This window comes from Mixophyes fleayi, chromosome 4 (assembly GCF_038048845.1).
Source record: "Mixophyes fleayi isolate aMixFle1 chromosome 4, aMixFle1.hap1, whole genome shotgun sequence".
NCBI lineage: Eukaryota > Metazoa > Chordata > Amphibia > Anura > Limnodynastidae > Mixophyes > Mixophyes fleayi.
Genome location: NC_134405.1, coordinates 34,904,480 through 34,932,097, shown reverse-complemented (window position 1 = coordinate 34,932,097; position 27,618 = coordinate 34,904,480). Strand labels below are relative to the sequence as shown.

The window sequence follows — 27,618 nt, the reverse complement described above, 5'->3', positions numbered from 1 at the left end:
CCCCCCCCTACAAAAAATGAAGAGAGTTATGCTGTCAGCAACAAACAGCAAACAACTCTGCCTTCTAAAGAGAAATTATCACAAATCCCCAAGGTGAGTCCAAGGGTGTTGGTGGTTGTAGAGCCTGACCTTCCCATCACTGTACGGGAAGAGGTGGCTCGGGAGGAGCCTATTGATGATGTAGCTGGCGCTGTGGAGGAACTTGATGATGAGGATGGTGATGTGGTTATTGTAAATGAGGCACCAGGGGGGAAACAGCTGATGTCCATGGGATGAAAAAGCCCATCGTCATGCCTGATCAGAAGACCAAAAAATGCACCTCTTCGGTCTGGAGTTATTTTTATCCAAATCCAGACAACCAATGTATGGCCATATGTAGCTTATGTAAAGCTCAAATAAGCAGGGGTAAGGATCTTGCCCACCTAGGAACATCCTCTCTTATACATCACTGAATAACCTCATAGTTCAGTGGTTAGTTCAGGAACTGGGGCTAGGACCCTCATCGGTACAGGGACACCTAAATCCCGTTGTCCAGTTGGATACACACCAGCAACACCCTCCTCGTCAACTTCCTCCACAATCTCCATCAGATTCAGTCCTGCAGCCCAAGTCAGCAGCCAGACTGAGTCCTCCTCAATACGGGATTCATCCGAGGAATCCTGCAGCGGTACGTCTACTACTGCCACTGCTGCTGTTGCTGCTGTTAGTCGTTCATCTTCCAGAGGGGAAGTCGTAAGACCGCTAAGTCTTTCACAAAACAATTGACCCATCCAACAGTGATTTGCCATGACCACAAAATACGATAGTAGTCACCCTATTGCAAAGCGTATAACTGCGGCTGTAACTGCAATGTTGGTGTTAGACGTGCGCCCGGTGTCCGCCATCAGTGGAGTGGGATTTAGAGGGTTGATGGAGGTATTGTGTCCCCGGTACCAAGTCCCGTCGAGATTCCACTTCACTAGGCAGGCGATACCAAAAATGTACAGAGAAGTACGATCAAGTGTCCTCAGTGCTCTAAAAAATGCGGTTGTACCCACTGTCCACTTAACCACGGACCTGTGGACAAGTGGTTCTGGGCAAACGAAGGACTATATGACTGTGACAGCCCACTGGGTAGATGCATCCCCTTCCGCAGCAACAGCAACAGCTGCATCAGTAGCAACATCTACAAAAATGGCTGCTCGTGCAAAGGCAGGCAACATTGTGTATTACAGGCTTTAATAAGAGGCACAACGCTGACAACATATTAGAGAAACTGAGGGAAATTATCTCCCAGTGGCTTACACCACTTAGACTCTCATGGGGATTTGTGGTGTCAGACCATGCCAGTAACATTGTGCGGGCATTAAATATGGGCAATTTCCAGCACGTCCCATGTTTTGCCCACACCATTAATTTGGTGGTGCAGCATTACCTCAAGAGTGACAGGGGTGTGCAGGAGATGCTTGCGGTGGCGCGCAAAATTGCTGGACACTTTCGGCATTCAGCCAGTGCCTACCGCAGACTAGAGGCACATCAAAAAAGCATGAACCTGCCCCTGCCATCACCTCAAACAAGAGGTTGTGACGCGCTGGAAACTCCACCCTCTATATGCTGCAGAGGATGGAGGAGCAGCAAAAGGCCATTCAGGCCTACACAGCCACCTACGACATAAGCAAAGGAGTGGGGATGCGCCTCAGTCAAGCGCAGTGGAGACTGATTTCCGTGTTGTGCAAGGTTCTGCAGCCATTTGAACTTGCCACACGAGAAGTCAGTTCCGACACTGCCAGCTTGAGTCAGGTCATTCCCCTGATCAGGCTGTTGCAGAAGCAGCTGGAGAAAGTGAGGGAGGAGCTGGTAAGCCATTGCGATTACACCAAGCATGTAGCTCTTGTGGATGTAGCCCTTCGTACGCTTTGCCAGGATCCGAGGGTGGTCACTCTTTTAAAGTCAGAGGAATACATTCTGGCCACCGTGCTTGATCCTCGGTTTAAAGCGTATGTTGTATCTCTGTTTCCGGTGGACACAAGTCTACAGCGGTGCAAAGACCTGCTGGTCAGGAGATTGTCCTCTGAAGAGGACCGTGACATGCCAACAGCTCCACCCTCATTTTCTTCCACATCTATGGCTGCGAGGAAAAAGCTCAGTTTTCCCAAAAGAGGCGCTGGCGGGGATGCTGATAACATCTGGTCCGGACTGAAGGACCTGCCAACCATTGCAGACATGTCTACTCTCGCTGCATTGGATGCTGTCACAATAGAAAAAATTGTGGATGATTACTTTGCTGACACCATCCAAGTAGACATGTCAGACAGTCCATATTGTTACTGGCAGGAAAAAAAGGCAGTTTGGAAGCCCCTGTACAAACTGGCTCTATTTTACCTGAGTTGTCCCCCCTCCAGTGTGTACTCGGAAAGAGTTTTTAGTGCAGCGGGGAACCTGGTCAGTGAGCGGCGAAGGAGGTTGCTTCCTCATAATGTTGAAAAAATGATGTTTATAAAAATGAATTATCAATTCCTCAATGAAGTACAGCACTGCCCTCCAGATAGTACAGAGGGACCTGTGGTTGTGGAGTCCAGCGGGGACGAATTGATAATGTGTGATGAGGAGGAAGTACACACTGTAGGGGGAGAGGAATCAGAGGTTGAGGATGAGGATGACATCTTGCCTCAGTAGAGCCTGTTTAGTCTGTACAGGGAGAGATGAATAGCTTTTTTGGTGTGGGGGCCCAAACAAACCAATCATTTCAGACAAAGTTGTTTGGTAGGCCCTGTCGCTGAAATGATTGGTTTGTTAAAGTGTGCATGTCTTATTTCAACAACATAAGGGTGGGTGTGAGGGCCCAAGGACAATTCCATCTTGGAACTTTTTTTTTTGCATTGTATGACCAATCAACAGTCGTTTGCCTTGTTCAAAAAGTAAAACCAAATTTAAAAAAATTCAAGAAATTAAACCAAAAGTAAAATGCCCTGTCATAATTTAAAACAAGAGATATTGACGTGCTCTAAAACTACTGTATTGTTGTTTATATTTTATAAACACTACACTTCAAAGCTTGAGTATTTCAATGAAAAAGTAACTCTCCATTGCACGGATATTTGCAACAGGGACAATTTTAGGGTTAAGAAAGTCAACTAATAACACGACGCTGTCTGTCTTTATAAACACTACACTTGGAAGTTGGAGGAGGTATTGTGGCCCCGGCACCAAATTTACTACCGGGGCCACTCCACTGTGCAGTCCATATTTAGGTGTATCAGATATTAAACAACGGTGACAGTTGATGCCCAATTTTTTAATTATATTGTTGGCGCTGTAAAAAATTGTGTTCCGGGCACACCACACTACGCAGTCCATACCCTTTTTTGGTGGAATTCTGACCCGTGGAGGGTTTTTTAATTATATTGTGGCCTCGGTACCAAATTGTGTACTGGGGCCACCACACTACGCAGTCAAGAAAGATAGATGCGTATCATAGATAAAGTACATTCAGTGTTGTGGGGCAAATTGAAAAATATTCAAAATGCACTGACATTATCAAAAACAAGAGGTTTTCACACGCTGAAACTCCAACATGTATATGATGGAGAGGATGGAGGAGTAGCCGTATGTGCAGTGTAATGCAGACCTGTTGAAGGTTTTCTATATATTATATTGTGGTGGCCAGTGGCCAGTCCTCTACGCAGTCCAGATACTATTTTTGGGTGTAATTCAGACCTGTTGAAGGTTTTCTATATATTTTTTTATTGTGGTGCCCAGTGCCCACTACTCTACGCAGTCCAGATACTATTTTTGGGTGTAATGCAGACCTGTTGAAGGTTTTCTATATATTTTATTATGGTGCCTAGTGCCCACTACTCTACGCAGTCCAGATACTACTTTTGGGTGTAATTTAGACCTGTTGAAGGTTTTCTATATATTTTATTGTGGTGCCAAGTGCCCACTACTCTACGCAGTCCAGATACTATTTTTGGGTGTAATTCAGACCCGTTGAAAGTTTTCTATATATTATATTGTGGTGGCCAGTGGCCAGTCCTCTACGCAGTCCAGATACTATTTTTGGGTGTAATGCAGACCTGTTGAAGGTTTTCTATATATTATATTGTGGTGGCCAGTGGCCAGTCCTCTACGCAGTCCAGATACTATTTTTGGGTGTAATTCAGACCTGTTGAAGGTTTTCTATATATTTTTTATTGTGGTGCCCAGTGCCCACTACTTTACGCAGTCCAGATACTATTTTTGGGTGTAATTCAGACCTGTTGAAGGTTTTCTATATATTATATTGTGGTGGCCAGTGGCCAGTCCTTTACGCAGTCCAGATACTATTTTTGGGTGTAATGCAGACCTGTTGAAGGGTTTCTATATATTATATTGTGGTGGCCAGTGGCCAGTCCTCTACGCAGTCCAGATACTTTTTGGGTGTAATTCAGACCTGTTGAAGGTTTTCGTTATATTATATTGTGGTGGCCAGTGGCCAGTCCTCTACGCAGTCCAGATACTATTTTTGGGTGTAATTCAGACCTGTTGAAGGTTTTCTATATATTATATTGTGGTGGCCAGTGGCAAGTCCTCTACGCAGTCCAGATACTATTTTTGGGTGTAATTCAGACCAGTTGATGGGTTTTTAATTATATTGTGGGGAACACTCCTCTACGCAGTCCAGAAAGATACCTCGTTGCAACGTTTTGTACTAAAAAAAATAAAATATTGTGAGGTGTTAGGTGTTCAGAATAGCCTTTAAATTAGTGGAAATTATTGTTATTGAATGTTATTGAGGTTAATAATAGCGTAGAAGTGAAAATAAGCCCAAAAACTTGATTTTTACACTTTTTAGTTTTTTTTCAAAAAAAATCCGAATCCAAAACCTTAAATCCGAACCAAAACCTTTCGGCAGGTGTTTTGCGAAACAAATCCAAACCCAAAACATCGAGAAAATCCGGATCCAAAACACAAAACACGAGACCTCAAAAGTCGCCGGTGCACATCTCTACTAACAACCATTGTATGGTGTATTAGAGGTCATTAGACTGCTTCTTGTCCCTTTCTTATGCTCACAGAACTCCTCACCGTGCCATGAGAGGGGTGCTGGGTATCAAGTAATAAGGGTTAAGCCCATCTGGAAAGCTGTCTCATTGGGAAACTGACAAAAGCACATCGTTGGTTTCTAAAAAGCTCCATTTGCATAAAAGTGATACCATCATCATGATGACATACATGAATATAATAAATAAAATCAGATACATCAATACTGTTAGCATAATAACACATAGATTTATAGTAATACAGCAATTACAGCTTGCACAGATAGTGGTACGAATTCCATACATTTTATAGAAATAACTGGAGAATATTCATCTTAAGACATAACATCAGGGTCATACAAGGTCAGACAGACATGAGACATTGAGTATTATTATTATTATTATCTTTCATTTATAAGGCACCACAAAAGGTTTGCAGCGCTGTACAGAATGCATACAGTAAAACAGTAGAACATAACATTACAGTACAATACAGTGCAATGCAATATAGCAAAAACGGCACAATACACAGCAAAGAAAAAAGCAGCAATGAAGTGCTGGCATTGTATAACCCTTCATTATAACTTGAAGAGAGGGTAATGTGAATTGTGGGGCAAAATAAGGTCAAATCAGCGCCAGCTGAGACAGTACCCAGAAAAATAACATTTAAATCAATAATGCCCAAAACATTTTCAAATGTCCACGTTAGTCATAAAATTACTCAAATAGCAAAAATATATTAATTAGATTTTGCTTTGAAGTCTAATATTCACTGTCTACTAAGTCTAATAAACTCAACAATATATATTGTCATATCACACAATTGTTTTCAATATGAAGTTATTTTCACTAGTTAATAGACTGTGTACTGAATGATCCCTTACTATTAAATAGTGTTAGTACATCCCAGAGTTCATATAGAATTGGATAGTTTTGCACATTGCAAATATGTAGGAAAAGACAGATGTTAAAGACATGTCATATACTTGTGTGTATATTAAGTGAGATGCATCTCAAGAAGTGTCCATCTCAAAAGCAGTAGTATTTGCACCAAACTTTCATTGGGCATACAAGTATGTTTGCTTACAAAAGCGGCTTGACTGAACCAGTAGAAAATGCAAAAGTCGCATTCTCCTATTAGCACATAATAATAATAATAATAATAATAATAATATAAGGAAGTGTTGTAAACGAGAGAATGTTATTAACATCTTAACAAATACAAAAGTCAAATTTTCAGTATAAAATGTAATAAAATACAAACTCATCCACATCTGTTGTACATGGGCACAGAATTGTGAGACACAACTGAAGATGCACCTTTAGAAGACTGTAGTTGCTTCTGATTGTTTGCGTAGTGATCCCATTCAGCTGATATTATTTAGATCATTAGTGTTGAGGTTACAAGAAGTCATTACCGTCTATTCACTTAATTGACATTTCCATTTGGACTATTGCAGGAAAGAATATTGTTTCAACGGGTAAATTACATATGTTTGTATTTAATTTATTTATATTTTTGTATTTTGTATTTGAGTTTGTATTTCATTACATTTTATACTGAAAAAGCAAATTTAATACCGTTATGGTACTATTCCCTCTTGTATATATGACACATCAACACATTATTATACTGTGTACACATAGGGTAATACGACTTTAATATTAACGGCTAACAAACAGCATCACTACACTATTTGTACACTATCATGGAACCTAAGTATACACAATTGAACACCTAACCATCTCATGGTGCAAATGCTAGAGCTAGAAGAATCTGAACTTATACAATGCATTTACTTTTACTCTTGTGTGCAAGTTTGTTTGGGGCCCTAAAGCCAAAAAATACTACACAAGTATTAAAAACAATAATGGAATCACTACTGTGAAATATAATGGGATCTAATTTTGGATGGTCACTTAACATCTAACATTCTTATTTTTCACAGCAGGGGTGCATATATATATATATATATATATATATATATATATATATATATTTGTATATATATGTACACTGTCGTGGCAAAAATGGTTTGAGGATGACACAAGTATTGGTTTTCACAAAGTTTGCTGCTTCAGTGTTTTTAGACCTTTTTGTCAGATGTTGCTATAGTACACTGAAATAAAGTTTCAGGAAAAAACATTTTTCATCACCAGACTGTTCTTGGATGGTTGGGAGAAGTTGTATTGGAGGATGTATTGGTAGCATTCTTTATTCATGGCTGAGAAGCATCCCCACACCTGAATCATCTCAGGATGCTTTACTGTTGGTATGACACAGCACTGATGGTAGTGCTCACCTTTCCTTCTCCGGACAAGCATTTTTCCAGATGCCCCAAACAATCTGAAAGGGGATTCTTTAGAGAAAACAACTTTACCCCAGTCCTCAGCAGTCCAATCCCTGTACCTTTTGCAGAATATCATTCTGTCCCTGATGTTTTTTCTGGAGAAAATGGCTTATTTTAAGCCCTTCTTGTCACCAGGTCATCCTCCAAAAGTCTTCGCCTCACTGTGCATAGAAATGCACTCACAACTGCATGCTGCCATTCCTGAGAAAGTTCTGCACTGGTGGTGCCCCGATTCCACAGCTGAATCAACTTTAGGAGACAATCCTGGCGCTTGCTGGACGTTCTTGTGTGCCTTGAAGCCTTGTTCAGAACTATTGAACCTCTCTCCGTGAAGTTCTTGATGATCCGATAAATGGTTTATTTTAGGTGCAATCTTACTAGCAGCAATATTCTGTGAAGCCCTTGTTGTGCAAAGCAATGATGACTGCACATGTTTCCAAAGAGGATATAGGAAACTATGGTTAACAGAGGAAGAACAATGATTCCAAGCACCACCCTCCTTTTAAAGCTTCCAGTCTGTTATTCTAACTCAGTCAGCATGACAGAGTCATCTCCAGCCTTGTTTTCATGAACACTCTCACCTATGTTAACGAGAGAATCACTGACCTGCTGTCAGCTGGTCCTTTTGTGTCAGGGCTGAAAAGCAGTGTAAATGTTGTTTTTGGGACAAAGTTTATTGACATGGCAAAGAGGGACTACAATTCATCTGTTCAATCTTTATGACATTCTGGAATATATACATTGTATATATATATTGCCATCATAAAAACTGAGGCAGCAGACTTTGTGAAAAATAATATTTGCATCATTCTCAAAACTTTTGGCCATGACTGTACATACACAGTATATATTTCAGTGTGTGTATATTTATGGTTTTCCATGTACTGTAGATTCCCTCAAGAGATTTGGAAATGGATCCCAATAAGAAACAGCTTGTCTATGTTCGTGTGAAATCTCTCAATTGTTATCTGGAAAAAATCGTCTTGGTGTCCTTTCAAATTGGCTATATTTTCATACAGACTGACAAACCCATCTATAATCCAGGATCTACAGGTAAAGGGCTGCAGACATACAGTATGTTGATAAAGTGATGGGGAAAGAATGTTACTACAAAGAATTCAGGGGGTAAATGTATCAAGCTGAGAGTTTTCCGGCGGGTTTGAAAAACCAATCAGATTCTAGCTGTCATTTATTTAGTACAGTCTACAAAATGATAGCTAGAATCTAATTGGTTGCTATAGACAACATCTCCACTTTTTGAAATCTGCAGATTGACAAATACACCCCCTAGAGAGGAGGCTGTGAACAGGAAAGGTTTGTTTACATAATTGTAACACAATTAGATGTGGATGCACCATATTTTGGGAGGCTTATGTATCTCTTATGTGTACTGAAGAGCTGGTATAACTATACACAACGAGGATGATGTCTATCAGCAGCTCTATATAGCTTCTTCTATTTAGCTGATTACGTATTGACATCTCCATCTGATGTACTTAAATCATTATTGTTGGGGCTATATCTTATTCAGTTGCCATGACATTTCCACTGAGAATTTTGCAGGAAATAAGAGTCCCATTTTCTTTGTAAAGCAGAAAACAAGATGTTTGTTTTTAATTTAAGTTGCATTTTGTAGTTGTGTTTGCATTTCTTTCATTTTACATTGAAAAGGCAGCTTTGGCAATTATGAATAACTGCCAATGCACTATTCTGTATTGTGTATATGACACTTCATTTCCTTATTATATTGTGTAGTAATCGGACAAACCATCTTTAGCATTTATTAGTCAACTGACATCTCCGCTAAGCACTCTAATTCCTGATGTATGCCTGATTCAATTGCTACTATTTTTGTCCAGGGCCCATCTTCAGATACATCCGACTAAACATGTACCAGAAAATAAGCTTTACTTTTTAAGTGCGTCTTTTCCCAAGTACTTTTAGGGCGTAAATATTTCCACTGCAAAATGATACCAATGAGTATATAATTTGTTTTTCTCTTTCAGTTCTTTACCGGATTTTCACCACTGGCGCAAGATTGCAGCCTATGTCTAAGAGATTGATCATTGAATTCCAGGTAAGCCTGCTGCTCTCTTCCAGTACCTCCAACATGAGCTAACCTGACAGATCTTTCAATGAGCAAATGATACACATAGCTCTTAACATATTTTTATGATGACTATTAAGAGTCAATTACAAGTTACATCCTTCCGTTGTGACAGTATCGCTAAGGACAGTATATTATATCGTGAGCATGTGCAGGAGATGGACTGTTAAAGAGCCACAGTTGTCCATTCTGTTGAATTTTAGATCAAGCTCTTTCCTCTCCTCTTGTTCCACACTCGCCTTGAGTCATTCTATTTTTATTTTACAAAGTCACACTGCCCAGGGAAACGTGTTTTCCAGTTATTTGTGCTGCTAGCAGATAATCTGGCAATAACCAGATAAAGGTATAAAAGAATTTAGAATATACAAGAATCGTTGGGAAACTGGTGAAAAACCCTCCCCAGTGGTGGAATGCAAACAACAGTATGATGGAAAAGACCAAGGGGTAGATTTACTAAACTGCGGGTTTGAAAAAGTGGAGATGTTGCCTCTAGCAACCAATCAGATTCTAGCTGTCATTTTGTAGAATGCACTAAATAAATGAAAGCTAGAATCTGATTGGTTGCTATAGGCAACATCTCCACTTTTCCAAACCCGCAGTTTAGTAAATCTAGCCCCAAGAATAATATCCATGCAAAGCAATTATTTTTTGGAGGATCAGAAGCAGTAGTGGTGGAGAAGGCCGTAGTTTCCGTGATTGTAGAATTTCAAAATAAACCTTTTCTTGACTCTGGTGTCCCTTTAACGTTATCATCATCATCATCTATTAATTTATATAGCGCCTCTAATTCCGCAGCGCTGTACAGAAAACTCACTCACATTAGTCCCTGCCCCATTGGAGCTTACAATCTAAATTTCCTAACATACACACAAAGACACTATGGCCAATTTTTACAGCAACCTACCAGTATGTTTTTGGAATGTTGGAGGAAACCGGAGCACCCGGAGGAAACCCACGCAAACACGGGGAGAACATACAAACTCCACACAGATAAGGCCATGGTTGGGAATCGAGCTCATGACCCCAGTGCTGTGAGGCAGAAGTGCTAACCACTGAGCCACCGTGCTGCGTTATGTTTGTAGACCTAGCTTTGAAGCACTGTGTGTAGGCTATCTCTCACCACTCTCGGCATGAATAATAGCAATTGCACAATGTTAAACATTGCCAAGCCAAAATATAACATGTACACTCTGCTTGCAAATGCATGCTAGCAGTAGAAACACAATGCTACTTAGAACAGTGATAAAGCACTTATTGTTCTTGATGTTTTGCTGTCTGTATAATTTGGATTCTCTCTTTTCTTCTAGACTCCAGAGAATATCATTGTAAAAAGAATTATAGAACTGACTAGTAGAAATGACATCATCTCAATGTCCTATAAACTACCTGAGATTGTCAGGTGAGACTCAAACACACAACATAGTTGTATGAACAATGTTTATTAGGCCCGAGCTCCAACCTGATCTGCATTATATTATTATAGTTATTTTCAGTAATTGGGCTAGTGTTTGACTATATTTTTGTATTCGGTCCCCAGCTCCTGAAACCTATAGTCAACAGTGTAATTTGCATTTCATCAACAGCACTCGTGTGAATGTGTATGGGTGGACATTTCTTCATGTGACAGGCACAATCATCATCATTATCAACATTTATTTATATAGCACCAGCAAATTCCGTAGCGCTTTACAATTGGGAACAAACATTGATAAGACAATACTGGGTAATACATACAGACAGAGAGGTAAGAGAACCCTGCTCGAAAGCTTACAATCTATGGGACAATGGGAGTTAGAAACACAAGGGCACGTGCTACATCATATTGCACAATGGACCAGCTAGACTGCAAAGGTAAAAGTATTGAGTGTGCTGTGTGTGTGGCAATGTTGGTCAGAGGGTTGTTGTCTTGCGTTAGCAGTGTAGAGGATGGTAATAGGGTAATCTAGAGAAATTAAGATGATGGTTGAGGAATATCATAACCTTGTCTGAAGAGGTGGGTTTTCAGTGAACTCTTGAAGGTTTGAAGACTAGAGGAAAATCTTACTGTGCGTGGGAGGGAATTCCACAAAGTGGGTGCAGCCCGGAAAAAATCCTGTAAACGAGAATGGGAGGATGTGATAAGAGTGGAGGAGAGACGTAGATCTTGTGCAGAACGGAGGTGTCGAGTAGGGAGATATTTCGAGACAAGTGAGGAAATGTATGTCGGTGCAATTTTGTTGATGGCCTTATATGTTAGTAGAAGAATTTTATATTGGATTCATTGAAATACAGGCAGCCAATGTAGAGACTGAAAGAGTGGCTCAATGTTATGATGTAAGGAAGTTGGAGGCCAGCAGGAAGCCAAAGACTGCGGTGGGGCAGGATATTGTGACACTGGTCATTTCGACACATAATATATAGACATAAAAATTCTGAATAGTTGTGACGTGAATAAAATGTAGACTTGCTATAAATAAGACACAAAAGATCTCCGACCTGCCTGCCATTAATTCCGAATAGAGAAAATGCCAGCGCTTCACAGTGACATCACTTAATATAGTGACACTGGAAATTCCGTATTTAAAGCGGTAATGTCAGGTCCCGGCGCCTAACCCTAAACCTAATTCTAACCTTATCCCTAACCCTTAGATTAAATTGTACAGTTCCCGGGTCCTGGCATTGCCGCTTTAAATACGGAAATCCCTATGTCACTATATTACTGACGTCAGTGTGAAGCACCCGGCATTGCCTGCATTCGGAATTAATGGTCGGAAATCTTCTATGTTTCATTTATATTAAGTCTACATTTTATTCATAGTCCAGGGCACTCAGAGAACCAAAATGAATACAATATAATAAACTTTATTGATATGCATTAAAATAATGTCATACTTCAATATGAAAGAGCATTAATTAGCAAAATATTAAAAGAGGAAAATGGATGAAGTGAACCAAATTATTCAAAACTGATAAAATCAGCAGAGAAAACTGCTAAAAAGATGTCTCATAGTTCACTTAATATATAGTGTGTATAATCAGGTCTGCACCAATCAACCCATATACATATTGAGTTACCCTATTCATGAACCCTATTCTTTTGTCTATATATTACATGTCGGAGAAACCAGCATCATAATAACGAGTACAACCGGCAGACTGAGAGTAACATAGTGGAAGGAGCATATTCCTCAAACTACCCAGATTAGTGAGACATTAGCTCCTGTCAAACTAATGTAGGCAGAATATTTTGCCAAATGCATTTCAATGAGATATCAAGTTTCACATAAAAAGTGCTAAATAAAAACAAATTCTAAAATCTGCTTATGTGTTACAAAAAATGATTAAATAATTAAAAACAGTCAATTGCTATAAAGTATAAAACCACATTGTTACCATAAGTGTAATAAGTATAATGAATATAAAAGTATGTGAAAATAAACTAGACAATAAATATCTAGTAGGGCTGAGCATTTGACCAAAAAAACAATGCATTTCATCAATATGGTTTGTTTGTAAATCACCATCTCAAAAGAATCAGGCGTGTCCTATAAAAAACATACAAAAACAAAGAGACCAAGAACATAAGTGGTTATTATTATTGTTAATATTATGATTTATTTAGCACCGACATATTTAGCAGTGTTGTACAGGGAATACTTATCATTCACATGAGTCCTTGCCCCATTGGAGCTTAGAGCCTAAATTCCTTACACACAACACACACATTATGTTTTTGAAGTGTGGGAGGAAATTGGAGAATCAGATCAGGAATTGAAATAATAACCTCAGCTCTGTGAGTCAGCATTGCTAAACACTGCCACAATGCTGTCCATAATTAGAAGGTGTAGCACATGGCAACTTGCAAAGCAGAGGGTGAGGTTAATATTAAGACCACAGTAGTTAGTGGGGTGGGATGGTAGCTGGCATTGCCAAAATGGGGTAGTATTAGGTGGGGGTAGAAGAGTCTACAGTGGGCTATGATAGATTGTTGAGTCAGATTGAAAGATTGAAGTTTGGGTGGGAGTCACAATGGTAAAGGGTAAATGGAGAGCAGCACTAGAGAAGTCTTGTAGTCAAGAGCGAGATTTGGTAATAATAGAAGATGTGAAGTGCATGGTGGATGTAGATCTGACAGGACATGAGGGAGAACGTTTTTGTAAAGATTTGTGAAGGTGATGTTGGTGAGTTCTTTGATGGTGAGAGTGAGTAGCTTCAATTGGATTCTGGAAGTTATTCAAAGCCAGTCTAGGGATTTGCAGGGCGGTGCAGCTGATATAGACTGGCAAGAGAAGATCAGTCTTGTTGTGGTTTTAAGGATATATTGTAATGGGCATGGACAACTAAGAAGAGGACAGATAGCAGAAGGTTACAGTAGTCAAGATGATAGTATGGATAAGTGTTTTGGTAATGTTCAAAGATAGAACGTGCCATCAGAGATGATATCAAGGAGAATGTACACCATCAACAAAGCTGCACCAACATACATCTCCTCTCTTGTCTCAAAATATCTCCCAACTCGGCAACTCCTTTCTACACAAGATCTGCGTCTCTCATCCACCCTCATTACATCCTTCCATTCCTGGTTACAGGACTTTTTTCGGGCTGCACCTACTCTATGGAATTCTCTCCCTCGCACAATAAGACTCTCCTCTGGTCTTCAAACTTTCAAGCGTTCTCTAAAAACCTACCTCTTCAGACAAGCTTATAATATTCCTCAACCACCCTCTTAACCTCACTACCTTTAGCCTGTTAACGCCTGTTACACAATTTCACACAAGACAACTACCCCCTGACCAACATTGTTGTGTGACAGGATCATTTAGCTTATGAGTCACTTTTACCTTTGCAGTCTGGCTGGGCCAAAATGCAAAATGTAGACTTAACCTCATGTGTCAATCTCCCATTGTCCCATAGATTGTAAGCTTGCGAGCAGGGCCCTCTCACCTCTTTGTCTGTTTCACCCAGTTTGTTTATTAGTTTATTATATTTGTCCCCAATCTTAAAGCGCTACGGAATATGTTGGCGCTATATAAATAAATGATGATGATGATGATGATGATGATGAATGTAGTGCCTTAAAGAGCAAGGGAGTGAAGGGTGTGCAGCTGAAGAGGGTAATCAACTGTATTCAATATGGCAGAGATGAATAGCAAGAAGTATGCCTTCAACTAAGCTGTAAGGAGATCATCAGTCAATTTAGTAAGGACAGACAGCAGAATATTAGGAGTAGTAGCCTTATTGCAGAGTGTCAAGAAAGAAGTGAGAGAAAAAAACAGTGGGTCAGGCCGTTGTTCTCAAGCCTCTCAAGTAACTTGGAAGCAAAGAGAAAAGAAAAATACAGAGTTGGAGATAAAGGAGAGTTAAAAGATGTTTTTTTGAGGACAAAATCAATTAGTGCAAGTTTCAAGAGAAAAAGTGCTAGAGTTAATGGGCAGGCTAAGAGATGAGTAAGCATTGGGGTCCGGGGATCCCAAATCTTCAGTTCTGCTATGCATGCACATAGCAACGGGGGCTCCCCAAGTAAAGTAAATTAAAATTAAATAACTCTTACCACTCTATTTGTGAAATCAACATTTATCCTTGTAACATCATTGTTTATAAAAAAAAAAGTAAAGGAAATCTATGGAAAGCCCCATTGTGCTATAAATGTACAGTAAGGGAGATGCATAAGAAGAAATAGAGGATTAAGAGCCATTACGGGATAATTGAAGTCATCGCAGTTTCAGCACCATGTACTCCTGACGCATTTTATGGTTGGCACTTTGTACAGTATGTGAAACCTACCTAGCGCTAATATTTTAATAATATGATACTTACAAGCGCCAAGATAAGACAGGGTTAAATTTTATTACAATTTACAAGACTAAGAAGTCTTCTACCACAGTGTGAAATGTATAATACCCAGAGCTGTGTTTGTGTATTGTTCAAAGAGGGGTAATGCACTGGTTATGATTGTATCACCTTACCTTGGTTATATCCAGTCTCTCTGGCATAGATTTTGTGAAAGTGCACTAAATATTAGAGTTTTACTTGAAGACTGTGATATATATACCTTTGTTTCATACAGTTTGGGAGTATGGACCATATCGGCAATGTTTGAGGATACAATGAGGCAGACTTATACCACAAACTTTGAAGTAAAAGAATATGGTATGATTTATGATGATATATGCAGCATACTGACATTACAGTTATAATTAGATGACTCAAAAGATATGTCTTAACAGAACACATTTTAGTTTAACCCATCTTCCCCCAAGCAAAATACATCCCCAAGTTCCTGATGCCTCTGTAATGGGTCATTATCTTGCTGAATTTCAGCGCACTGACTTAACTATGGACATCACCGCCATTCTGCTAGTTTGGGGATGGGGTCTATCGTGAAATATTTAATGCGCTTGGGAATCTCTTTAAACTTAAATGTAAGGTGTATGGTGGATGCGAGCAGTTAATATAAAATTGCAAAAAATTCAAGTATCCCCTCCAATGAACAAAATAACCCCACATATTCCAAGCTTAATATGTCTAGTTATCATCCTTAACTCAGAACTGTGTTTTGTTCCTCACAACCAATCCCTCTCCAAATACCTAAACACAATTTACAGAGAACACACATAACGTGTGTCACACTGCAAAAAGTTTAATTCATACACACATACATTGACTATTCCTTTCTTAGTGGTCTTCCCCTAACCAGACTTCCATCCCTAAAATCTACTTTGAAGGCTGCAGCTAAACTAATTTTCCTTACTAAGTGTTATTCTATTGCTGTTCTGGCACTGACTACATTAGTTGCCTGTACTTTACCTAGTCCGGTGGATCCCAAACTTTCTCAGTTCAAGGCACCCTTAGGCTCTTCATAATACTTTTAAGGCACCCATAAACCAAAATAATTACCAAGTAGTCCCCCGCGTTGCTTACCACTGGCCCTGGCCACAACACCCCTGTGAGATCGCCTCATCGCCCCAGGGAGCCGCGGTGCAGTTTGGGAACCGCTGATATCATCTAATGTAAAATAATTTTACCAACATACATGTTAAAAAAACTGCACCATCATACATATCTTCACTTGTTTCGCAATATCTTCAAACTTGTCCCTTCTCTCTACCCAACATCTGCGCCTCTTATTCACACTCATTTTTCTTTCCCTTCCTTTGACAACTATATGACTTTTTTTAGGCTGTACCCACTCTGAAGAATTTCCTCCCTCTTACAATCAGAGATGCTCGGGCTCGGTTTTCTGAAAACCGAATCCACCAAAACTTAGGGGATCCGAGTATGCTTGCGAGCCGGCTTGGTGCTTTTGCGTGTCCTCTGATCTGAATCAAAGTAAAACATCATTATTGCATTGTCGGATCTCACTGGTTTTGAATTCCATAAGTACCTCCCCAGAAGATCCAGCGCCATTGCTCACGCAGAAACAGGGTTAACAGTGTTCTTGTCACTCTCCATTCTCCAGTGACATTGCTCAGTGCCATTGCTCACACAGAAACATGGTTAGCAGTATTCTTGTCACTCTCCAGTCTTCAATGACATTGCTCAGTGCCATTGCTCACACAGAAACATGGTTAGCAGTGTTCTTGTCACTCTCCAGTCTCCAATGACATTGCTCAGCGCCATTGCTAACACAGAAACATGTGTAACAGTGTTCTTGTCACTCTCCAGTCTCCAGTGACATTGCTCAGTGCCATTGCTCCCACAGAAACAGGAGGGGTAGCAGTGTTCTTGTCACTTGACAACAATTGACTGGAAATGACTGGAAATGAATGTTATTGAGGTTAATGTAGGAACAAAAAAGAACCAAATTATGTGATTTTAGAGAAAAAAATTGGGAGTTTAGAAAAAAATAGGGATCCAAAACCAAAAACACACGAGGGCGGTTTTGCCAAAACCAAAACGCGAAGTTAATCCAGATCAAGAACCAAAATCAAAACCAAAACACGGGGGTCAGTGAACATCTTTACTTACAAGACTTTTCCTTAACCTCCAAACCTTCAGGTGCTTCCTTGAAACATATCTTTAGGATAGCTTATCAGATATTTGAACCAGTTTCTTAATCTTTGTGGTCTATTGTAGCTGATTTCCAGACTCCTACTCTAGACACACAAAACTAACATTCATTCTCTTTCTATACTCAAGCAACCTGTTAAACCCCAAATCAGCTTTGCTATGTGACTGGACCATATTGACCCACTGGGCACTTTTCCCCCATTGCAATCTTGCTGGGACAGCATGTAATCTGTGACACTTAAACTCATGTATCAAACTACTATTATTTAATAAACAAGAAAAGTAACATAGATAAGCACAGCTCACTCAGACACAGAAGAGGTGGCAGGGTTCAGTGCTGAAACAGAAATTGTAATAATCATTGTGTACATGTTCCTCAAACAATACTAATTCATCGCCGCTGGAATCCACCATCACAGAAGTCTGTGTACTTTGATGTATAAGCACATAAAAGAATAATAATAATTTTATAGATTTATTTATTTTTAAATTTATACCTTAATATCAAGTCTTTTGAATGAATAGGTAGTTTGTAGAGATGCTCACTTATCCCCTTGAAGTGGTTTTGGATCTGGATTAGCTTCATGTTTTGATTTTGGTTTTGGCAAAACCATACTCGTGTGTTTTGGTTTTGGTTTTGGTTTTGGGTCTGTATTTATTTTGAAAAATTGCTAAAATACGATAAAATCACTTAATTTGGTTCTTTTTTTTGATCCTACAGTATTATTAACTTCAATAACACTCATTTCAAGTCATTTGCAGTCAATTTTGACCACCTCACAGGTCACAATATTATTTTCATACACTTTCAAACAAAGATTACAGCCTGGGCATAAGACCAAAAATCCACCTCTTATGTGAGGAATTATTTTTACCCAAATCCTGACAACAGTTGTCTAGCCATTTGTAGCGTTTGTAAAGCCACACTCAGTAGAGGTAGGGACCTTAACCATCTAGGATCCTCATCCATGTTACGGCATTTGAAGCGAATTCATGGAACGCTATTGGGAAAATCAGAAACTTATGTTTAAAAAATAACAAGCAGTCCAGCATCATCTACCTCCCTTCTCTAATCTAGATCCCAGCACCTGCAATCTACACTCCCAACATCTTCATCATCAATTTCCCCACAAGTGATGGGAGTTAATTCTGCATCCAAGTTGCTAAGGCTAGATGACTCCTCCACTAACCATGATTCCTAACCATGAATTATTAAGCGTTAGTCCCGCTGCTGCTGCTGGGGGTGGATCTTTAACCCAGAAGAAGACTACTAGTAGTTTACAACAATTGACTGTTAAACAATCCTTTGCTAGAGGAAGTAAGAAAGCTTTCACTCAGTCGCAAAGCAGATCACAGACGCCATGGGGACTATGCTAGTATTAGATCTGGTACAATATCCACTATTAATGCAGCTAGTGTTAGACAAGTACTTGAGGTCTTGTGTCCCCGTTACCAAAATTCCATCACAACAGCATTTTACTAGAAAAGCTATTGCTCACCTTTACCAGAAGGCTCGTAAAAATGTAATTATTGGGCTACAAAATGTCATTCTACCCACTGTACACTTAACCACAGATATGGGGACAAGCAGAGCTGGGCAAACTAAAGATTATATGACTGTGACAGTCAACTGGGTCGGTGATTCGCCTTCACCAGCAGGAACAGCAGCAGCATGTACCCAAGTATGTCACATTTTTCTGAGGCTGGCTACCCTGTGTATTATCTGCTTCACTAAGAGGCATATTATTGTTATTATATATATTATTATTAGTGTCAATAGTGTTATCGAGGATAAGGTCACTTCTAAAAAAGAGTTGAGTTTTCAGAGAGCATCTAAAGATTTCAAGGCTGTGGGAAAGTCTGATTGAGCGTGGTAGGGAATTCCATAAGTGGGGAGCAGCACGGGAGAAGTCTTGAATGCGGGAGTAAGAGGTGGTTATCAGACACGAAACAAGGCGCAGGTCAAAGGTAATACCGCGAATGACCTGTTTTGAAAAATAAGGCATGTCATTGCAACATGGCTTTTCCTGCTTGGACTCTCCTGAGGATATGTGATTTCTGATAATGCCACGATATTGTTAGAGCATTACAGCGGGGGATTCCATCACATTTCCTGTTTTGCTCACACAATCCACTTGGTGGTACATAACTTTTTAAAAAATGACAATGACATGCAGGAGATGCTATCTTTGTCCCGAAAACTTTAGGGTCATTTTCGGGATTGTGCAACAGCGTGTAGGAGCTACAAGAAGACTAGAATTTGAGGGGGAATGTACTTTAGTCAAGTGAAGTAGTCACCTGTGAAGACAGTCCAAGGTTAGCTTGTCAAGTGATTGCCTTAATTATACTTTTTGAGAAGCAGCTAGAGAAGGTGAAGGAGGAAATTAAACTAAACAAATCCGCTAACTATATTGTAATTGTAGATTAAGTACTTCATTTGCTTTGCCAGGATCAAAGAGCTATCAACATCTTGTAATGACGTCTCCTCCTTCAGTTTCTCTAGCAACTGGTTCTAGGAAAAAAGCTAGCTTTCCCAAGACACCCAATGGTGATGCAGATGAGTCAGCACAACATTTTGACATTTGCTCTGCTCTAAAAGAATTGCCCAAAAATCATGACATAAATGAACTACAAATTCCATGAGGAAGGCCATTATCAGCAATTACATGAAAGTACACAGACTTCTGTCATGGTGGATTCCAGCGGGGATGAATTAGTATTGTTTGAGGAACATGTACACAATGATTGTTACAATTTCTGTTTCAGCACAGAACCCTGCCACCTCTCCTGTGTCTGAGTGAGCTATGGTACAGTAAAATGTAACTGCAGATTTAGAGCAAGCCAGTCAGCCCTATAATTTCTATTTCAGACCTGACTCTTTGCAATGGAGCACTCCTCTTTGTCTGCTACCTATATAACACAGTAGAATTTGCCTGCAAATTCAGAAGACAAGCCTGCTAGCCTCCTATTTGTATTTCAGCAATGACTCTTAGCAATGGAGCACTCCTCTTTGTCTGTTACCTATATAACACAGTAGAATTTGCCTGCAAATTCAGAAGACAAGCCTGCTAGCCCTCCTATTTGTATTTCAGCAATGACTCTTAGCAATGGAGCAATGGAGCTCTTCTCTTTGGGTGTATATAACACCGTACTGTTTTTGGTGTAAATTCAGAAAAAAAGCCTGCAAGGGCTAGTATTTGTATTTCAGCAATGACAATGAGCAACACAGCTGCCTTTTTTGTTTTACCTATATAACACAGTAGCATTTGACTGCAGAATTGCATCAACCCTGTAAGCACTATTATTTGTATTTTTCTGCAATGAGATTTAACACTGGGACTCTCCTTTCTGTGTGTTACCTATATAACACAGTAGAATTGGACTGCAGAATTACATCAACCCTGTAAGCACTATTATTTGTATTTTTCTGCAATGGAATTAGCAATGGAGCTCTCCTGAATGTCACTGATTACTTTGTTGAACACTGCTACCACCCTCCTCATTCAATTTTATAACTTTGCCTGCCCAACTGCTCTACACTCTGTACTACCTGTTCTGTGTCCCTCTCTCAAATGGTGCTAGATCACTGTGAAGGGCGGCATTTATAGATTCCAAAACTCGCGAGATCCAAGATCTGACGTTGTAACAATGACTTTTTTCCTCGTTTTCAATTCCGAAAAAGCGCGAAAGTTCCGAGCCGACTCAGCTCGGTACTCAGATCCCTTAAGTTCAAGTGTGTTCGGTTCCCGAGGAACCGAGAATGAGCATCTCTAGTTGTTTGAACAATGTTGATCCGTTACACTCCCCCTTATATAGGTGTACTTAAGATGACAAGAAAGCACATTCAGGGAGAGTGAATAGATCTTTTTGGTCTTTTCTGTACTGTTTCCACAGAGTTCGTATTATCTGATCCTTTTAGCAATGTGGTCTCCTGTGTCAATCACAAACGGCAGACTTACTCAGCTGAGATATAATCTCCTACACAGCTCCTATAATGAGATCCTTATTCCAATATGCTCTCCTGTATCGATTACAAATAGCAGACTTGTTCAGCTGAAAAATAATCTCTTTTTGGCTGGCTGGTAAGGTTACAATCCAGATGCATCGATGTCCAAATGTACTGATGTCTGACGCAGAATGTTGTACAGGCTTCACTGCAGCCCAGGAGCAAACGCTGGATATCTCAGCAGTTCTCCATGGTCTGTTCAAACACCAGTGATTGTCTAAACTTTCAACACCTCAGTCCTCCATGCACTTCACTGTGTGGTACCAATTACAGGTGCAGCGTGAACTATAATTTGACAGCCAGCACCTCTGTAAACAACTTAAACTATTCTATTGTACACAGCTTAAGCTATTTTCTTTTAGATTGCAAGATTGTGATCAGGGACCTCTTACCGCCTTGCCTGTTTCTTAATTTGCAGTCTTGTTCATTACAGCTTGTTCCCAATTATAAAGCACTTTACATTGACCTAGTACTATATAAATAAATGTAAATAACAGTAATAATAACAACAATAATTAAACAAAATAAATATGTTCAATACCAAGTGCAGATCACTTCACATTTAGTTTTGGACCAATCGTAGACATCACCATAACCTATACTCAAAAATTATGTTCATAGCAGTTCTGACATAGAGTGCACTAAATAAGTCATGCTGAAACAGTCTAGTTATAATATGAATAAACATACATCTCTTGTACTGACAGGTTAGTGCCAAAGATGGTTCCCATTGCCGAAATCATGAGACACGAGATTAGCTAGCCCTTTATACCCAGCATTGAGAAGCCACATAAGCCTCTAATTAATCTACCGTAATACGCCAGGTAGCTTGGCAACCAACAATTCTGTCAGCTCTCCTTGCAAAGCAATGTGGGCTGTTATCACATTAACTGTAATTAAATAGATAAGTATCAAAGAATATAGAAAATGTTTGTTTGACTGATTGTCTCTGCACCAACATGTACTGGAAAATCCAGCTCCAGTATCCAACCTATAAAACATAAATCAGGGGTTTAATTGACCCTTGAGCTACATTGTGGTCAGAATCATGGGATACAATACAACAGTACATTTGAAGATCACATAATTTAATTACATATCTCTACCTTTGTGATTGTCGGTTTTCTTTATTTAATTGCTTTCACTAGGGGTCAAGCAGAGGCCACCTCTCTACATTATGCTACACACAAGTAATAGAACATTAACAATACTATCAGTTGTGAATGGTCAATGTTTTACTTTATTGAACAGCACTTTTAACATACATCATCTTGCAAGTGAAATTAGAAATGCACTGATATCAGGTTTTCTCTCTCAAACCATTCAGTCCTGCCGGGTTTTGGGGTGATGCTCAAGACAGCTCAGAATTACATCTACCTAAAAGACAAAGAGCTAAGAGTGGATATCCGTGCAAAGTGAGTAAAAGTAACTAACTAACTTTAAATCTGTATAGAAGGTGTCTGTGCGTTCTATTGATCAGAGTTTTCTGTACAGGAGATATGTGTTCTATTGATCAGTTATATATATACCTGGTATATGTGTTCTATTGATCAGTGATATATGTAATGTGTGTTTTATTGATCAGTGATATCTGTACAGGATATATGTGCTCTAGTGATCAGTAATATATGTACAGGAGGTGTCTGTGTGTTCTAGTGATCAGTGATATATGTACATGAGGTGTTTGTGTGTTCTAGTGATCAGTGATATATGTACAGAAGGTGACTGTGTGTTCTAGTGATCAGTGATATCTGTACAGGAGGTGTCTGTGTGTTCTAGTGATCAGTGATATCTGTACATGAGGTGTCTGTGTGTTCTAGTGATCAGTGATATATGTACAGGAGGTGTCTGTGTGTTCTAGTGATCAGTGATATATGTACAGGAGGTGTCTGTGTGTTCTAATGATCAGTGATATCTGTACAGGAGGTGTCTGTGTGTTCTAGTGATCAGTGATATCTGTACAGGAGGTGTCTGTCTGTTCTAGTGATCAGTGATATATGTACAGAAGGTGACTGTGTGTTCTAGTGATCAGTGATATCTGTACAGGAGGTGTCTGTGTGTTCTAGTGATCAGTGATATATGTACAGGAGGTGTCTGTGTGTTCTAGTGATCAGTGATATCTGTACAGGAGGTGTCTGTGTGTTCTAGTGATCAGGGATATATGTACAGGAGGTGTCTGTGTCTTCTAGTGATCAGTGATATCTGTACAGGAGGTGTCTGTGTGTTCTAGTGATCAGTAATATATGTACAGCAGGTGTATGTGTATTATAGTGATAACTTATATATGTATAAGAGGTGTCTGTACAGTATAATATGTGTTTTCTCAGTTATTTTGTTTTTCATTAGTTATCTGAATGGGAATCCTGTGAATGGTAAGGCATTTGCACTGTTTGGACTGAAGAGGGGAAATGAAAAGAAAAGTCTAACATATGCTCTAAGAAGGCTTGAGGTATCTATACCTATACAACAAGTTACCCATTTAAATGTATTTATTGTCCACTGTAAGGCTACGTCATAACACTTAATTACAAACTCAATCTGTCTTTATTTCTTTCGATCACAGCACAGGTAGATTTTATCATTATAGGCAACAAACAATAGGATCTCCACCTCTGTGTGTGGCCTAATGGATGGATTTGGAACATTTCTGGTTCATTGATGATGAAGCCAAGTGCAAGTGGCCATATAACATTGTACCATTTAGTATGGTTGACTACTGACTGCACACAGTCAGATGGTGGTCATTGGCTGATTATATTTTCTTCCAGCTGCAGTCTACGGCCAATGATTTTGATTGTATGACCCATACTCAGAGTTTTGTGTCCAGTATTAGCTCAAGCTGATCATCGATATAACTGCATTAAGGAGCAACTTGTCCTTTTTGGTTAGTTATTTTCCTTCATCTTTCTCAATCTTGTATCAACCAGATAACTGATGGTGAAGGAACTGCTATTTTGGAAAGGAAAGACCTAGTGAAGTATTACCCGGTGGAGAGAGACTTGCTACAGTGGAGCTTGTATGTGACTGTCACTGCCTTTACTGACTCAGGTTAGTTTGTAAAATATTTTCAAATACAGTAATCATCCATCTATCTGAATAATAGCACGGTGGCTAAGTGGTTAGCACTTCTGCCTCACAGCACTGGGGTCATGAGTTCGATTCCCGACCATGGCCTTATCTGTGTGGAGTTTGTATGTTCTCCCTGTGTTCGCGTGGGTTTCCTCCAGGTGCTCCGGTTTCCTCCCACACTCCAAAAACATACAGGTAGGTTAATTGGCTAATTATCAAAATTGACCCTAGTCTCTCTCTCTCTGTCTTTCTGTGTGTGTGTGTGTGTGTTAGGGAATTTAGACTGTAAGCTCCAATGGGGCAGGGACTGATGTGAGTGAGTTCTCTGTACAGCGCTGCGGAATCAGTGGCGCTATATTAATAAATGGTGATGATGATGATGATGATAATAGAATATTTGTGAATTGATTTGATAAACACAAAACTCATTGGCCAATGTTCAGTCCATGAACAAAACCACATGAGAGTCGTTTATCTGTACATATGTCTTTTTTTAAAAGAGAGTTTGAAGTAAGTGGGCACAATATCTTCATCATCATCATTATTATAGAATCAACATTTTCTGAGAATTAAGGATATTACCCATCCTGAGCACTTTACCTTCACGGCACCCTGAACTCCATAATTTTTTCAATGACCCCTCCAAAATAATTACAGAGCAATCCAGTTTTTAAAGTATTTGAGTCAAAATAATTTTATAAGTATTCAGGTCAGGACAGAAATAATATACATAAATCAAAGGTGAATATGAATATTTTTATTTATTTGTTTAATTATATTTCTGTGAAAAAATAAGTTACAGCTAATATTACGAGGAATAAGATCAAACAAAATAAAACAACATGTACAAAAATCATCACACTTTGCCAATTCATCCACACACTCTGTGCCCCTCTTCATCCACACACTCTGTGCCCCTTTTCATCCTCACTGTCTGCCCCTCTTCATCCTCACACTGTCTGCCCCTCCTCATCCTCACACTGTCTGCCCTTCTTCATCCTCACACTGTCTGCCCCTCTTCATCCTCACACCGTCTGCCCCTCTTCATCCTCACACCGTCTGCCCCTCTTCATCCTCACACCGTCTGCCCCTCTTCATCCTCACACCATCTGCCCCTCTTCATCCTCACACTGTCTGCCCCTCCTCATCCTCACACTGTCTGCCCTTCTTCATCCTCACACTGTCTGCCCCTCTTCATCCTCACACCGTCTGCCCCTCTTCATCCTCACACCGTCTGCCCCTCTTCATCCTCACACCATCTGCCCCTCTTCATCCTCACACCGTCTGCCCCTATTCATCTTCACACCGTCTGCCCCTATTCATCCTCACACCGTCTGCCCCTATTCATCCTCACACCGTCTGCCCCTATTCATCCTCACACCGTCTGCCCCTATTCATCCACACACCGTTTGCCCCTATTCATCCACACACCGTCTGCCCCTCTTCATCCACACACCGTCTGCCCCGCTTCATCTACACACCGTCTGCCCCTCTTCACTCAGCATGCTCCTCTCTCCTGCCGCTTCTCACTGAATATGTTAGGCGTGATGAGGAGGATGCTGGGTCCCAGGTGCCGCTGGATTGGTAAGTTGTTTATTGTTTTTTTTGTCCCTGGCCGCTGCACCCCTGTGACAGAGCCGCGGCTCACACTTTGGGAACCGCTGACCTATGCTGTTCGGTTGCATTTTCACCAGAGTGCATATTGTAATTTTAAACCTGTGTATATTCCATGGAACCAAATATTTGCAATCAACTTCCTTATGTACTTCACTGATAAAGTAGGAAAAGGTTGCTACTCACAAGGTGTGGTCTTTAGCCCTAAAAGTCAAATAATTAAATATAGTCCTTTACTTCCTTTCTTTTTTTGAAGATGATTCTGACTTCCCTATAACTTTGGGAAGAAAAGGCTCACATAGAGCCTTCTCCTTTACAGGTGAAATTATGCTGTTCACAGTGTCCAAACCTTCAAATACAAAATTTTCCAGGCAGCACTACTGTCAGGATTCAAACCCATGGCTTTTGCCTCTGTGGACTGCTGTTCTACTGATTGAGCTATTCTGGCAGCTGGACAGCTCCTTGCCTTCACTCTGTGTTCCAGTAAAGTCCCAATGATCTCCTGATGTTCCAGCATGCCTTAGCTCCACCCCCTGACTTCCTATAAAAGCCTGGCCAGTTCCTGTCTCCAGTGCCTGATTATTGTGCTCCTTGCCTGTGATGTAGCGCCTGTTTCTGTTGCTCTTCCTGATTCCAAACATCAACTACTCGTGTACCGACCTCGTCTTGCCCTTGACTTCACCTCTTCCTGAACTCTTGGATCTCTTTTGCGTCACTGTGTACCGAACCCGGCTATGTTTGACCATTCTTACAATTTATCTCTTTGTGGCTTGCCTTCCTCCCTGCCACTGGGTTCCTATTCCGTCTCTTGACCGTTACAACTACCTGCCAAAACTACTTGCATATTTAATGCTTACACATGTTTAATAACTATATAAAAAAATAATAATACAGGTTTAGCATTGTTGTCTGCATTATTTGCTCCATGTTACTACTGATATGCATGCTGTGCTGGAGTTGGAGAATCATTATCAAATGTGGAGTCGGATCTTGTCTTGTGCTAAGCAATATAATTCCATGCTATGTTTATTATTTATTGGGAGTCATCTATATTGTTTGGCAGTGTATAATAATTTTATCTCTTCTGCAGGAAGTGATATGGTGGAAGCTGAGCTGGGTGATATTTATATTGTGACATTTCCATATAAAATTCTTTTCACAAAAACCACCAAATATTTCAAACCCGGAATGTCAATTGACCTCACGGTAATTGCCTATATGATCCATTCTGCATAGATTCCTGCCTGTTAAGTTCGCCAATTGGTACAGCTGTACATAGTGCATTGTAGTATTGGGTATTGCATTGGCATGGAAGTCATTGGTTAGTTGTTATTGAGCAAGAAAATAAAAACTAGGGGAATGATTGGATGCAGAGGTCCATTTAAAATACTTAATAATAGGGGGAAATTTACCAAGGGATTTTTTTTGGGTGCTTTGCAAATTGTCAAACATCAGTGGTTTTCAGGGTTAAAACTCAAAGTG

General features: G+C 39.9%; 1 protein-coding gene across 1 annotated transcript in view; it reads left to right on the top strand.

Annotated features, from left to right (window-relative positions):
* The window catches only part of LOC142151183 (venom factor-like), a 192,702-nt gene that overhangs the window by 20,245 nt on the left and 144,839 nt on the right, over window positions 1–27,618 (top strand). The window contains 8 exon segments of the mRNA XM_075206549.1: window positions 8,242–8,404; window positions 9,358–9,428; window positions 10,766–10,857; window positions 15,505–15,587; window positions 22,781–22,868; window positions 23,800–23,902; window positions 24,381–24,501; window positions 27,227–27,342. Of these exon segments, the coding sequence (XP_075062650.1) occupies window positions 8,242–8,404; window positions 9,358–9,428; window positions 10,766–10,857; window positions 15,505–15,587; window positions 22,781–22,868; window positions 23,800–23,902; window positions 24,381–24,501; window positions 27,227–27,342 (837 nt within the window).